Source organism: Erythrolamprus reginae, unplaced genomic scaffold, assembly GCF_031021105.1.
Source record: "Erythrolamprus reginae isolate rEryReg1 unplaced genomic scaffold, rEryReg1.hap1 H_42, whole genome shotgun sequence".
Taxonomy (NCBI): domain Eukaryota; kingdom Metazoa; phylum Chordata; class Lepidosauria; order Squamata; family Dipsadidae; genus Erythrolamprus; species Erythrolamprus reginae.
In genome coordinates, this window is record NW_027248498.1 from 25,126 (window position 1) to 41,068 (window position 15,943).

Consider the following 15,943-nt stretch of genomic DNA (forward strand, 5'->3'; position numbering starts at 1 on the left):
TCAGCGCCCGTGGGAAAATCCGGCAGCGGCCCAGGGTCCCTCCAATCTGGACCGTAGATTCTACACCTTCGACCACCAGATGGAGGAGCTGTTGGAATTTCCACCGGTGGACAAGCCCGTAACGAGCCTGGTGTCCAATGCCCTAGTGCCCTCTGAGTCACAGGAGGGCCTGAAGGCGGAGGACAAGCGAGCGGAAAACGTGGCTCGCAGGACCCACCAGATGGCGGCCTGGGCAGTGCGAGCCGCCTCGGCGGCCTCGTTTTTCAACAGGGCCATGATACTGTGGATCAAGGAGATCCAGGACAGAGCGGACCCAGAGGATGGCAGACTGCGTCAGGACCTCAACAAATTGTTGGCGGCCACTGAGTTTTCAGCAGACGCCACGGTCAATGCCGCTAAATTTGCATCGCGGGCAATGGCCTCCTCAGTGGCCTCACACAGACTTATCTGGCTCCGAAATTGGCAGGCGGACGTCAAGTCTAAATGGAGCCTTGCCTCATCCTCGTTCAAGGGTAAAAAGTTGTTCGGGGAGGTCCTCGACGATGTACTGATCGAGGACAAGGACAAGAAGAAGGTGATGCCCAGGGCTAACAGACGGCAGGATAGGCGCTCCACCCCCTATCAGCGCCGGCAGCCCTTTCGAACAGAGCCCTCCTCGACCAACACCCAGGCGTCGAGGCCGTACTTCCAGGGCTCCTTCAACCAGGGATCTTTCAGATCGGACAGGCCCTACCAGTCCGACAGGGGCAGATCGTTCCAGGGCCGTCGCCCCTTCAGAGGGGGCAACAGGGGCTTTAGGAAGAACAAATGACTCTCTATGCAAGATCCCCCTAGGAGGCAAGTTGCGGCTCTTTCCGGACATCTGGGAAGCCACCTCATCGGACGGGTGGGCGACATCTACGGTTTCCCAGGGTCTGCGGATCGAGTTCATTCGACCCCCCCCACAACGCTTCCTTCCTTGTCGTATCCCATCAGATCCACAAAAGAGGAGTCTCCTACTACAAGAGGTGTCTCATCTCCTAGAGATAGGGGCCATAGAGGAGGTTCCCTTGGCTCACCGAGGCAGGGGATTCTACTCAGTAATTTTCCTCGTGCCAAAAGCCTCAGGAGGCGTTCGTATGATCCTCAACCTCCGGCAATTGAATCTCTATGTGAAATACAGGAGATTCAAGATGCACTCACTAAAGTCCATTCTGGCCTCCATAAGACAAAACGACCTTATGACATCCATAGACCTGAAGGAGGCCTACCTTCATGTGCCCATATTTCCACATCACAGACAATTCCTACGGTTCTACCTCAACGGCACGCACTTCCAATACAAGGCGATGCCCTTTGGACTTTCCTCCGCCCCCAGGACGTTCACAAAATTACTGGACGTCCTCACAGCAAGTCTCAGACGTCAGTCGGTACGGGTGATGGCGTATCTCGACGATATCGTCATTCTGTCAAGGACCAGGGAGCAAGCAAACAGAGACTCACTCTTGACAATCCAGACATTACAAGACCATGGCTTTACAGTCAACTGGTCCAAGAGCCATCTAACACCGACTCATCGCCTCGCTCATTTGGGCACCACTATAGACTCTGTCAGGGGGATGGTTTTTCTGTCCCAGGAAAGACAAAGAACAATCAGAACTCTGATAGGGGACCTGGATCTTCATGGTTTCCCCACTCTTGCCCTGCTGTCAAGGATCCTAGGGACACTAGTATCGTGTATAGATATAGTACCATGGGCAAGACTCCATCTGCGTCCACTTCAATGGTTCCTGCTACCATATCAGAGACTCAAGACCAGTCACTCTCACAGGCGAGTTTCCCTCAGTCCCAGGGTTCGCAACTCTCTACGATGGTGGAGGTCCCACTCACTGACCAGGGGCTCCACATTCTTAGACAGGGAATTGGTTACTATAACAACGGACGCCAGTTTGACAGGGTGGGGAGCTCACCTCTCCTCACATATGGTTCAGGGACTCTGGGATCCTCAGGATTTAATAGAAATCAACATAAATTTCCTGGAATTGAAGGCTGTTTCATTAGCCCTCCACAGCCTAGCTCACTTAGTACGGGGCTGCCATGTGCGCATCCTTACCGACAACGTCTCCACACGCTCCCACATCAACCGACAAGGGGGAACAAGGTCACGTCGACTTATGAAGGAGTCAACATTGCTTCTCAGATGGGCAGAGATGAACCTGGCTTCGCTATCGGCGGAACACATCTCGGGTGTGGAGAATGTGTGGGCGGACTGGCTCAGCCGTCAGACACTCGACCCGAACGAATGGCGACTGGACCCCGAGATCTTTCAAGAGGTGGTAAGGAGATTCGGGGTGCCGGTGATAGACCTATTCGCTACCAACTTAAACACCCAGCTTCCCCGCTTTTTCTCTCGTTACCCGGACCCGGGCACGGAGGGAGTGGATGCCTTAACTCTTCAATGGCCTCCGGGCCTCCTATACGCGTTCCCACCCGTTTCCATCCTTCCCAGAGTGATAAGGAAGATTCTGGAGGAGAGAGCGGAAGTGATCTTAATAGCTCCCTTTTGGCCCCGTCGCATATGGTTCGCGGACCTAGTACAACTATCAAGGTCACCCAGCTGGAAAATACCGGATCAGAGGATCTCTCTAACACAGGGGTCCTTCTCACACCCGGAACCACAGTGGTGGCAGCTAACCGTGTGGCGCTTGAGCGGGAGTATCTAAAACAACAAGCTCTACCTGACACGGTCATTGAGACCATACAAGCTGCCCGACGGCCTTCCACAAGACGCATTTACCAGGCAACTTGGAAGGCCTTCCACGATTTCTGTGCACAGAAACAGTCAGACCCTCAGATGGCGTCGCCACAGGTGGTGCTAACCTTCCTACAGGCAGGATTAGACAAAGGCCTTGCACCTAACACCTTACGCCGTCATGTGGCAGCGTTGGCCACAATTCTTCCAACAGACGGGTTCAGGTCACTTACCAGACATCCCTGGATTAGAGACTTTCTGAAGGGAGCAGCCAACCTCAAACCACCGGTGATACATCGGTTTCCTTCGTGGGACCTGTCCTTAGTATTGCACGCATTGACAGGTCCTCCATTTGAGCCCATACGTCAAATTTCAATGAGGCTGCTGACTCTTAAGACTGCCTTCCTGGTTGCAATCACCTCAGCCAGGAGGGTCTCTGAGATTGCCGCCCTGTCTACAAGACCGGACCTTTGTAAATTTGAACCTAACAGGGTCGTGCTCAGATTAGATCCGGCATTTATCCCAAAGGTAAATACCCCTTTTCACAGGAGTCAGGATATCATACTGCCGGACTTCTGTACTCAAGGATCTCACCCATCCATTTTGAGGTGGCACAAACTGGACGTGAGGCGAGCCTTAAAAATTTATGTTAGAAGGTCTCAGCCCGTTAGAACATCTGAGGCCCTGTTTGTGTCCTTTTCCACTAGAAGCAGTGGTACCAGGGTGTCTTCCACAACTATAAGTAGATGGTTGAGACAATGCATTGCAGAGGCATATCGAACTAAGGGATCCCCAGTTCCTCCGGGGATAACAGGACATTCGACCCGAAGTGCGGCTGTTTCATCCGCCTGGCGTACCCAGGCATCCTTAGAGGACATATGTAGAGCGGCCACGTGGGCAGCGCCGTCTACCTTTATAAAACACTATAGGATTGATTCCTTTGCCTCAGAGGAAGCTGCATTTGGGAGAAGGGTGCTGCAAGGGGTCTGTTCGTTTGAGGAACCCCTGGTCCAGTCCTGTCCCTCCCTGTGATCATAACTTGGGCATATTCCATCTTGGACTCTCCTTGCAAGTGCATTGGAGAAAGACCGTTGAACTTACCTGAACGGTCTTCTCGATGCACTGCAAGGAGAGTCCAAACCCTCCCAATTTGGGACCAGGGTTCTATGTGAGTTCTACTTTCATGGTTGGTGTTTGAACGTTAAATTGTTTAATAAATGGTTTTGCTTTACTGCTCCTTCGCCTTACTTTAGACTGGAGGGCTAAGGGGGGGAGGCGGTGCCTGCCTAATAATTATTTAAATTAAAACTCAGTCCCAGCCAATCAGACTGGAGTATAACCCATCTTGGACTCTCCTTGCAAGTGCATTGGAGAAAGACCTCCTGGTCCATCTAGTCTGCCCTTATACTATTTCCTGTATTTTATCTTAGGATGGATCTATGTTTATCCCAGGCATGTTTACATTCAGTGACTGTGGATTTATCTACCACGTCTGCTGGAAGTTTGTTCCAAGGATCTACTACTCTTTAGATACTGGTTTTATGTTCCTGATTTTATCATACTGTAAGCAGCCCAGAGTTGCCTTGGATGCGGATACATAGGTGGCATACAATTGATCAGTCAATCAATCCATCCATCAAATGGGGCAGCCCCCCTGCAGGAAGACTACTTCTGAAGTTGCATTGTTTGCTAACAGATCACGGGATCAATTCTGAATTCCAACCCATCAGACGCAACCCCACAGGCATGAAGCAATCAATACCATGGACTCCCAGTAGAAAAAAATATACACACAGACACATCGAAAAGAGGCACCATCAAATGCCCTGAACAAAACAGCACCGCCAAATACCACTGTGATAAACTTAAAAAACCATCCCAAATATCCCCAGGCGAAAAAAGGCGAGTGACGGTGATAGGAGATTCATTCCCCAAGGGAACAGAACCCGCCGTCTGTGGACCAAGCAGTCAATCTCCCTGGAGCTAAAATCCAAGACGTGGCTGAGAAAAATAATCAGAATAATACAGCCCACAGACTACTACCTGCTTCTATTACTCCGTGTAGGAACAAATGAGACAGTAAAGGACTTGGAGACAATACAGTACTGAGTGACTATGAGCAGCTAGGCACAAAAGTCAAAGATGGAGGTTGTCACGTTTGGAACACTGCGCTCAATTCTGGAGACCTCACCTGCAAAAACAGATAGTGATCCATTTTATGCTTGAGACCTTCCACCATTTTTGTCGCCCGTCTTTGGACCCATTCAATTTTATCAATATCTCTTTATCAACAGTTCAGTTTTATTAACATCAAAGAAAAAAAGGATGACATGACAACAGGAGTATGCTATAGGCCAATCAAGCAGAAAAAATAGGTCTCCTTTTTGCCAAACACACTGCAGTCATAAGGGGAGACTTCAATTACCTGACTTCAATTGGAAACTAATTCCGCACCAAGTGAGAAATCAAACAGGTCCCTAACCAATCTAGCTGACAATTTTCTTCTTCAAAAGGTAGAGGAGGGAACTAGAGGGGCAGCCATTCTGGACTTAAAGTAGAAACATAGAAGATTGACAGCAGAAAAAGACCTCCTGGTCCATCTAGTCTGCCCTTATACTATTTTCTGTATTTTATCTTAGGATGGATCTGTTTATCTCAGGCAGGTTTACATTCAGTGACTGTGGATTTACCAACCACGTCTGCTGGAAGTTTGTTCCAAGCATCTACTACTCTTTCAGTCAAATAATATTTCCTCACGTTACTTCTAATCTTTCCCCCAACTAACCTCAGATTGTGTCCCCTTGTTCTTGGGTTCACTTTCCTATTAAAACACTTCCCTCCTGGACCTTATTTAACCCTTTCACATATTTAAATGTTTCGATCATGTCCCCCCTTTCCCTTCTGTCCTCCAGACTCTACAGATTGAGTTCATTAAGTCTTTCCTGATACGTTTTATGCTGAAGACCTTCCGCCATTCTTGTAGCCTGTCTTTGGACCCCTTCAATTTTGTCAATATCTTTTTGTAGGTGAGGTCTCCAGAACTGAACACAGTATTATTCCAAATGTGGTCTCACCAGCGCTCTATACAGCGGGATCACAATCTCCCTCTTCCTGCTTGTGATACCTCTAGCTATGCAGCCAAGCATCCTACTTGCTTTCCCTATCACCTGACTTGCACTGTTCATTCATTTTGAGACTCTCAGAAATCACCACCCCTAAATCCTTCTCTTCTGAAGTTTTTGCTAACACAGAACTGCCAATACAATACTCAGATTGAGGATTCCTTTTCCCCAAGTGCATTATTTTACATTTGGAAACATTAAACTGCAGTTTCCATTGCTTTGACCATTTATCTAGAGTAATCACGTAATGCTATAATTCAACGTAACAAAAACACAATCAAACCAAGCATAACACCAACACAATGATACCAAAGTCTTACTTAGATTTTTTTTTTAAAGCTGAGTTCAATAAACTGAAAGAAAACTTTGGAAGGATTCCTTGGATGAAAGTCCTAAAGGGAAAAAGAAACTCGAGAAGCTGAGGAAACACAGAAAAACACGATTACAAAAGCCCAGACGAGCACAATACAGCTGAGAAAGAAAAAGAAGAAACCCAAAAGGAAAGCAAAAACATCTCGTTTAGTTCATTTTACCTACTTCCAAAGTATTATTGTTTTTTTTTTATTTCCAATCAAACCGTTCTGCCTTTTGTTTGAATCTTTTGATCTTGTTCCTGACTTTGTTTCATCAACACGAATTTTTTTCTCTGTCTTCACCTGATGTCTCTGTTTTCTGGATCCCCTGATTCTGGGGCATTTCATTCCTCCCTCATCTGCATTTTTCCCTCCTTTCATCTTTCCCCCAAGAATCCTTTCTACACACTTTTTTTCCCTCATTAGCGAATCCCACGTATTGCTGTGTCATGGGCAACGCAATTCTTTCCACTCCCTATCAAACTGCTTGCACACTCGCTTTCCTTAGGGCCCAGCTCCTATTAATCCTGACAGGTTATTCATATTTCTTCTGCCTTCAAGACTCACAAGGAAGGAAGGAAGGAAGGAAGGAAGGAAGGAAGGAAGGAAGGAAGGAAGGAAAAGGAAGGGAGGGAGGAAGGGAGGGAGGAAGGAAGGAAAGAAGGAAGGAAAAGGAAGAAGGAAGGCTGAATCAACCTTGAGCCTGGTGAGATTTGAACTGCCAAATTGCAGGCAACTGGCAGTCAGCACAAATAGCCTGCAGTTCTACACCCTGACCTAGTGGTGATATTCAATTCCCTGCTCTAGTTGTCCTGTGGGTGTGGCTTGGTGGGCGTGGTGTAGGTCATGTGACTGGGTGGGCATGGCCAACTTGACATCACTCATGGCCAGGGAGGGGGAGAGAAGGACTGAGCAGGAGGGGAGGGGCCGGTCAGTGGTGCCATCTACTGATTCTCCGGACTGCACATAATCACCACCAGTGGTTCTATCCAAAGCTGGACAGTTTGATTTCCCGGAAGTTTCATTTACTTGGAGTTATATTCGGTTGCTTAAGTGTTTATTTTTTTTTTGAGCAGTTTATAAACCAAATAAATACTTTTTTTTTTTTTTAAAGGGTGGCCCACGACACACTTCCTAGGTGAATAATTTGTGCCCCGCTTCATTCTCACGGCAATGAGTCACACACACACACACACCCCTGGTGGGCCGTTTCTGGAAAACTCCCGTCTGGGGGAGGCCTCCTTACTCTGTCTTTCGCACCAGCCTCGCTGCTCCTCCTCCTCCTCCTCCTCTCGACCGAGCCAGGCCGATGGGACCCCCACTGCAGCCCCCCCACACCCCGGGGACTCAGCGGAAGGCAAAGGGAGAGCGAAGGTAACAGGCGCCACCAGCAATTTGTGTCTGCGCTGCCTGATGTCCCTGTCACACTTCAGTGCCGGGAGCCCAAAAAACCCCACACTGTTTTTGGAGGTGACATTTTGCAGTGGGCTCATTACTCTTCTTGCAAAGAGCTGGCATCAAAGAGACAAGCTTCAAAGGGGGCTGGGCGCACGGGCACAGATGCCGGAGCTAATTAGCCACCCAGCGAGCAGGGAGGGAGTTGGAACTACTAGGAGGAGCCCGGGAGCCTCCCCGGCCTTCCTTTGCTGGCTGCCTTTGCTGGCGGGAGGGAAGACGGAAGGAGTCTGGCCCTTCACTGAAGGCAGCGCTTCTCAAACAGTGAGTGGGGTGGGCCACCCTGGGGAGGGGAGGGGGCACGGAGCAATGCCAGGGGGAGGGAGGGACCCTGGGAACGTGCATTTTTTTGCCGCAGGGAGTAGGGCTTCTTTTGCACCAAACTCTTCAACACCACCGATAACACTATAAAAAGACCTGAACTCTGTTTCTGACCGGTCCAACATATGGAAACTCCAAATCTCAACCAGCAAAGGCTGTCGTTCACATTGGCAAAAAGAATCAGAACTCCAAATACAAACTGAATAACCAAATTATCACAGATAACCCCCACTCGGTCAAGGGCCTCGGGATACTAATAACTAAAGACCTAAGTGCCAAAGCCCCTGCAACAACATCGCCAAGGCGGCCTCAAGAGTTGTTAATCTAATCCTACGTAGCTTCTGCTCTGGAAATCTCACACTACTTACCAGCGCTTACAAAACTCTGTAACTGTCTGGTTCGGTTCTGGAACCCAACAGGACCGACACAGACTTCAGAGGAGAATCAGAACTGCAGGAAAAACAATGGCTGCCCACCTGCCTTCCATTGAGGGCCTGTAGACTGCACGAGTCCAAAAGAGGGCGGGGAAAACATTGACTGACCCCTTGCATCCTGGACACAAACTGTTTCAACTCCGACCCTCCAAACGTCGCTACAGAGCCCTGCACACCAAGACAACTAGACACAAGAATAGTTTTTTCCCCAAACGCCATCACTCTGCTAAACAAATAATTCCCTCAACACTGTCAAACTATTTACTAATAAGTCTGTTCTACTATTACGACTAGTTTTTTCTCATCGTTCCTATCACCCATCTCCTCCCACTTAGGACTGTGTGACTGTCACTTGTTGTTTGTATCCTTAAGATTTTAATGAATATTGATTGTTTCCTCATTGCTTATTTGACCCCTATGACATTAAGTGTCGTGCCTCCTGATTCTTGACAAATGTCTCTTTTTCTTTTATGGACACTGAGAGCATCTGCACCAAAGACAAATTCCTTGTGTGTCCAATCACCCTTGGCCAAGAAAGAATTCTATTCTACTCTACTCTACTCTGTATTCTAGTCTATTCTACTCTATTTTACTCTACATTCTATTCTATTCTAATCTACTCTACATTCTATTCTATTCTACTCTATATTCTATTCTATTCTACTCTATATTCTATTCTACTCTATTGTATTCTATACTCTATATTCTATTCTATTCTGCTCTACATTCTATTCTATTCTACTCTATATTCTATTCTATTCTACTTTACTCTACATTCTATTCTATTCTAATCTACTCTACATTCTATTCTATTCTACTCTATATTCTATTCTATTCTACTCTATATTCTATTCTACTCTATTCTATTCTATACTCTATATTCTATTCTATTCTACATTCTATTCTATTCTACTCTATATTCTATTCTACTCTATTCTATACTCTATATTCTATTCTATTCTATACTCTATATTCTATTCTACTCTATTCTATTCTCTATATTCTATTCTACTCTACATTCTATTCTATTCTACTCTATATTCTATTCTATTCTACTCTATTCTATACTCTATATTCTATTCTACTCTACTCTACATTCTATTCTATTCTACTCTATATTCTATTCTACTCTATTCTATACTCTATATTCTATTCTACTCTACTCTATATTCTATTCTACTCTACTCTACATTATATTCTATTCTACTCTATATTCTATTCTATTCTACTCTATATTCTATTCTACTCTACTCTATATTCTATTCTATTCTACTCTACTCTACATTCTATTCTACTCTACATTCTATTCTACTCTACATTCTATTCTACTCTACATTCTATTCTATTCTGCTCTATATTCTATTCTACTCTATTCCATTCTACTCTACTCTGTATTCCATTCTATTCTATTCTTATTTTCTATGTTCTGTTCTGTTGTAACAGAAGCAACAGATAATAGTGGAGCAGCGCTGACCTAAGGGCCGGTGTCGTGGGAAGAGCTCCAGGAAGGGCCGAGCGGGGGAGGGGGTCCTACCTTCGTGCTCCTTTTCGGAGGCCCCCACCTTCTTGATCTTCTTGGGGGACTTCATGAAGAGGGGGAAGATGGTGCGCAGGCCCAGAATGTCCACAAACTTGTGGCAGTTGTCGGCCCCTTCCGGCCCGATCATGGCGTGGTCCAAGACCTTCAGGGCGCTGCTCCGAGAGATCTTCTTCTCCCTGCGGGGGGTGGGGGAGAGTTGGGACCGTGAGCCTGGGCTCCCTCGGAAGAGGAGGGGGAGGATGGAGGGGAGGGGGGGAAGGAGAGGAGGAGGAGGAGGAGGAAGACCGTGAGGTCCTTGATGCTGAGCTTGGGTGTTTCCTTTCTTTAAAAAAATTCAATATATACATTATTTACAATATACACAATACAACAGAAAGAGAAAAGAAAGAAGAACTTGGTTGTTTTCTTGTGGGCATTGCACGACCCAACTGGATAACACCATCAGTGCTACAAGAGATGAGGAGGAGGAGGATGGAGGGAACAGGAAGGAGAAGGAAGGGAAGGAGGAAGAGGAAGTGGAGAAGGATTTCCCACTCAAATAAATAAATGAATAGATAGATAGATAGATAGATAGATAGATAGATAGATAGATAGATAGATAGATAGATAGATAGACAGACAGATTTATTTATTCACTGATTGATTGATTGATCTGGATTTGGATGCTGCCCCTCTCTGAGGACTCGGGGCGGCTCACAGAACGTACAAAAGCAGAACAATAATATGAATCCAATTAATAATACATTAAAACAACCATTAAATTCAATTAAAAGAAAACCTATCAAACCAATCATTCAACAATCATACTGAAAACATTCATTCATTGGTGGCAAAGATGAGTTTTTAAACTCTTTTGGAAGGCAGGGAGGGTGGGGGCAGTGTGAATCTCCGGGGAGGAGCTATTTCCAGAGGGTCGGGGCCGCCACAGAGAAGGCTCTTCCCCTGGGTCCCACCAGCCGACATTGTTTGGTCGACGGGACCCTAAGGAGGCCAACGCTGTGGGACCTCACCAATCGCTGGGATTTGTGCGGCAGAAGGCGGTCTCAGAGATAGTCTGGTCTCATGCCATGTAGGGCTTTATCGGTCGTAACCAACACTTTGAATTGTGTCCGGAAACAGACCAGTAGCCAATGCAGTCCGCAGAGTGATGGTGAGATGTGGGCATTTCTTGGAAGGCCCAAAACTGCTCATGCAACTGCATTTTGGGCGAGCTGAAGTTTCCGAACACCAGAAGACCTGCAACCTCTGTTCTTTTCTTCTTCTGTTTCCAAAGCTGCCTCTTGCTCCACCTTGAAAACCAAAAAGAGCTAACGGGCTAAACTAAGTTGGTGTTTTATTTTATTTTATTTATTGGATTTGTATGCCGCCCCTCTCTGCAGACTCGGGATGCCTAACAACAATGATAAAAACAACAACATGTAACAATCCAATTTAACAAAAGAACTATTATAAAAACCAAACATGCACACAAACACACCATACACAACTTGTAAAGGCCTAGGGGAAGGAATATCCTAACTCCCCCATGCCTGGCGACAAAGGTGAGTCTTCAGTAGTTTGCGAAAGACAAGGAGGGTGGGGGCCGTTCTACCTTGGGAACTTAGACTCAGTCCCATAAGATTGGGCGGCAAAGAAGTCTAATAAATTAAATTAAACCAAAAACACAGGACGGTCGGGCTGGAAGGGACCCTGGGGGTCTTGTAGTCCACTCGCCACCCCCAGCAGGAGTCTCTCCGCTCTCGCTGGCTAAAGGGTCTCCCACCTTTTCTTGAAAATCCCCATGACAGAGCCCCTCCCCCCCTCCGGGCCTTGCAATTAAAGTCCCTTTTCCTCGGAGGGAGAACTGCATATTGATCAGAGCTCCGGGCGGCTGCAGGGAGATGGTGCCTGGAATATTCATGGCGATTTTAACTTCTCCGGCTTTTACCGATCAATAGAGGCTTGACCGATCTGTCCAAGGTTGGTTTTGTTTTACTTGAAATATTTGTTCTACCGGAAGGAAGGCAGTTCATCTTAATCACTTAAGGAAAGGGATGGGCAACGACGGCTCCCTTTAAGACCCTGCGGGTTTTGGGGTCCCAGTATTCCCCGCATGGCTGGCTCAGGAATTCTGGGAACCCACAAGCATTATCACCCATCCCTATTGTAACCCAAGCCCTCTTTTGTTGGGGGAAAATCTACTTGCTTGCCACTTCCCAGCGTGACATTTGCCAAAGGTGGCTGATTTAGAAAAGATGGCCATGCAAAAACCAGTGGAGCTTATTATTTATTTATTTTATTAATTAATTAGATTTGTATGCCGCCCCTCTCCGAAGACCTAGTTAGCAGAGATGGCTAAAATGACTGCTTTGAAAGATAGAAACCTAGAAGATTGACGGCAGAAAAAGACCTCCTGGTCCATCTTGTCTACCCTTATACTGCTTCCTGTATTTTATCTTACAATGGATCTATGTTTATCCCAGGCATGTTTCAATTCAATTACTGTGGATTTACCAACCATGTCTGCTGGGTGTTTGTTCCAAGCATCTATGACTCTTTAATAAAATAACATTTTCTCACGTTGCAGTTTAAGTTACTTGTATATACAGTGATACCTCGTCTTACAAACTTAATTGGTTCTGGGACGAGGTTTGTAAGGCGAAAAGTTTGTAAGACGAAACAATGTTTTCCTAAGTGGACAGTTTGATTTCACAGAAGTCTGATTTACTTGGAGTTATATTGTGTTGTTTATCACTCTACTAAGCAAATAATTCCCTCAACACTGTCAGACTTTTTACTAAGTCTGCACTTCTTTCTACTAGTTTTTCTCATCATTCCTATCACCCTTTTCCTCCCACTTAGGACTGTGTGACTGCAACTTGTTGCTTGTATCCTAAGATTTTTATTAATATTGATTGTTTCCTGAATTGCTTCTTTGACCCCTATGACAATCATTAAGTCTTGTACCACATGATTCTTGACAAATGTCTCTTTTATTTTATGTCCACTGAGAGCATCTGCACCAAAGACAAATTCCTTGTGTGTCCAGTCACACTTGGCCAAGAAAGAATTCTATTCTATTCTATTAAGTGTTCCCTTTATTTTTTTGAGCAGTGCATAATATGACTGGTAATCCTGGGAAGAAGTGGGCAAAGATCAAAGGCAACGTGAGAAAATATTATTTGACTGAAAGAAGAGTAGATGCTTGGAACAAACTTCCAGCAGACGTGGTTGGTCAATGCACAGCCACTGAATGTAAACCTGCCTGGGATAAACATAGATCCATCCTAAGATTAAAATACAGGAAATAGTATAAGGGCAGACTAGATGGACCAGGAGGTCTTTTTCTGCTGTCAATCTTCTAGGTTTCTATGAGCTGCCGCCAGTTGCAAACCCTGCCTGAGGTTTACGGCTTTAAGCAGCGGGCTGGACTACAGGATCTCTGAGGACCATTCCGAGTCCAGTGATGCTGTCGTGTCCTTTTTTTGTGGAAGCTTTTGCAGAGGCTGTTCCTCCTCCTCCACCTCCTCCTGCTCGGCTGCTGGCAAGGGGCCGCCTGCCCTGCGCATAAATCCATTTGTCTTTTGTGCTGTGTGGCTGGCCTCTCAGCTGGGGCCTGGCTGACGGCAAAGGCCTCTGCACAGGTCAAAGAAAGCCTGGCTAATGGCTTCGCAGCAGGAAACACCACCCCCCCCCCGGCTGCTCCCCCCCCCCCTCTCCTGTTGGCTGGGAAACATGGCCGGAATTTTAAAAAACTCAGCTGGTGCCTTTCTTCTTGCAGGGAAACGGTTTATCCCTCCTCTCTTTGCAGAGGAAAATAGCAGGAGAAACAAAGGAGGAGGAGGAGGAGGAGGGGAAGGGAAGAAGAGGAGGAGGAGGAGGGCATTGGTAGCTTAGGGTTGAACCGAGCGCAGACTCCCAGCTGTAGTTCAGCAGTTCAAATCTCACCATCAGCTCAAGGTTGATTCAGCCTTCTGTCATTCCCAGGTGGGTCAAATGAGGACCCAGATGGTTGGGGGCAAGAGGCTGGTTCTATAAACCGCTTACAGGGGGCTGTAAAAGCACTAGGAAGCAGTATGTAATTCTATTTCCTTCCTTCCTTCCCTCCCTCCCTCCTTCTCCTTTCCTTCCTTCCCTCCTTTCCTTCCTTCCCCTTCCTCTCCCTCCTTTCCTTCCTTCCCTCCCTCCTTTCCTTCCTTCCTTCCCTCCTTTCCTTCCTTCCTTCCCTCCTTTCCTTCCTTTCCTTCCCTCCTTTCCTTCCTTCCCTCCTTTCCTTCCCTCCCTCCTTTGCTTCCTTCATTCCTTCCCTCCTTTCCTTCCTTCCCTCCCTCCTTTCCTTCCCTCCCTCCCTCCTTTCCTTCCTTCCCTCCTTTCCTTCCTTCATTCCTTCCCTCCTTTCCTTCCTTCCCTCCCTCCTTTCCTTCCTTCCTTCCCTCCCTCCTTTCCTTCCTTCCCTCCCTCCTTTCCTTCCTTCCCTCCTTTCCTTCCTTCCCTCCCTCCTTTCCTTCCTTCATTCCTTCCCTCCTTTCCTTCCTTCCTTCCCTCCTTTCCTTCCTTTCCTTCCCTCCTTTCCTTCCTTCCCTCCTTTCCTTCCCTCCCTCCTTTCCTTCCTTCATTCCTTCCCTCCTTTCCTTCCTTCCCTCCCTCCTTTCCTTCCCTCCCTCCCTCCTTTCCTTCCTTCCCTCCTTTCCTTCCTTCCCTCCCTCCTTTCCTTCCTTCCCTCCCTCCTTTCCTTCCTTCCTTCCCTCCTTTCCTTCCTTCCCTCCCTCCTTTCCTTCCCTCCTTTCCTTCCCTCCTTTCCTTCCTTCATATCCTTCCCTCCTTTCCTTCCTTCCCTCCCTCCTTTCCTTCCTTCCTTCCCTCCTTTCCTTCCTTCCCTCCCTCCTTTCCTTCCCTCCCTCCTTTCCTTCCCTCCCTCCTTTCCTTCCTTCCCTCCTTTCCTTCCCTCCCTCCTTTCCTTCCCTCCTTTCCTTCCTTCCCTCCTTTCCTTCCTTCCCTCCTTTCCTTCCTTCCCTCCTTTCCTTCCTTCCTTCCCTCCCTCCTTTCCTTCCTTCCTTCCCTCCTTTCCTTCCTTCCCTCCCTCCTTTCCTTCCCTCCCTCCTTTCCTTCCTTCCCTCCCTCCTTTCCTTCCTTCCCTCCTTTCCTTCCCTCCCTCCTTTCCTTCCCTCCTTTCCTTCCTTCCCTCCTTTCCTTCCTTCCCTCCTTTCCTTCCTTCCCTCCTTTCCTTCCTTCCCTCCTTTCCTTCCTTCCCTCCCTCCTTTCCTTCCTTCCCTCCTTTCCTTCCTTCCCTCCCTCCTTTCCTTCCTTCCTTCCCTCCCTCCTTTCCTTCCTTCCCTCCCTCCTTTCCTTCCTTCCCTCCTTTCCTTCCTTCCCTCCCTCCTTTCCTTCCTTCCCTCCCTCCTTTCCTTCCTTCCCTCCCTCCTTTCCTTCCTTCTCTCCCTCCTTTCCTTCCTTCCTTCCCTCCCTCCTTTCCTTCCTTCCCTTCCTCCTTTCCTTCCCTCCCTCCTTTCCTTCCTTCCTTCCTTTCGCAGGGGATGCGTTCCAAGACTACCCATGAAAAGCGAATTTCCGTGAAGTAGAGGAAATATATATTTTTTAATGTATTTAATGAATATTTGTACTTTTAAAACCCACCCTTTGCATTAAACATGGAATAATGTTTCTCGGCTGGAACCACATGTGACATCCGACCAGTTTCTTCGATAGGCCACATTAGGACTGTAGAAGAATTTTAGGCATTTTTAGTGGATTTAAAATTTCCAATGGATTTAATGGATTTCAGCCCCCTTGGAAAACCTGTGAAGTCGCGAATCCAGGAAAAATGAACCACAAAGTAGCGAGGGGCTACTGCAAATCATAAGACGGAGGAGGAAGACCCCCTGGCCCACGGCTTTGTAACCCGGAGGAGATGCGAGAGGGGCCCGGGGGGAAGAAGAGAAGGGGGCAGGGGGGGGAGGGGAGGAAACAGATGGAAGGGCTTTCCAAGGACCCCTCCGGCTAATGAGCTC

General features: G+C 47.3%; 1 protein-coding gene across 1 annotated transcript in view; it reads right to left on the reverse strand.

Annotated features, from left to right (window-relative positions):
* Positions 1-7,918: 7,918 nt before the first annotated feature.
* LOC139155666 (beta-catenin-like protein 1) overlaps positions 7,919-15,943 on the reverse strand; it is a 67,586-nt gene continuing 59,561 nt past the window's right edge. The window contains exons 11-12 of the mRNA XM_070730907.1: positions 9,951-10,132; positions 7,919-7,944 (exon numbers count right to left, since the gene is read on the reverse strand). Coding sequence (XP_070587008.1) covers positions 7,919-7,944; positions 9,951-10,132 — 208 coding nt within the window. The remainder of the gene's footprint in view (positions 7,945-9,950; positions 10,133-15,943) is intronic.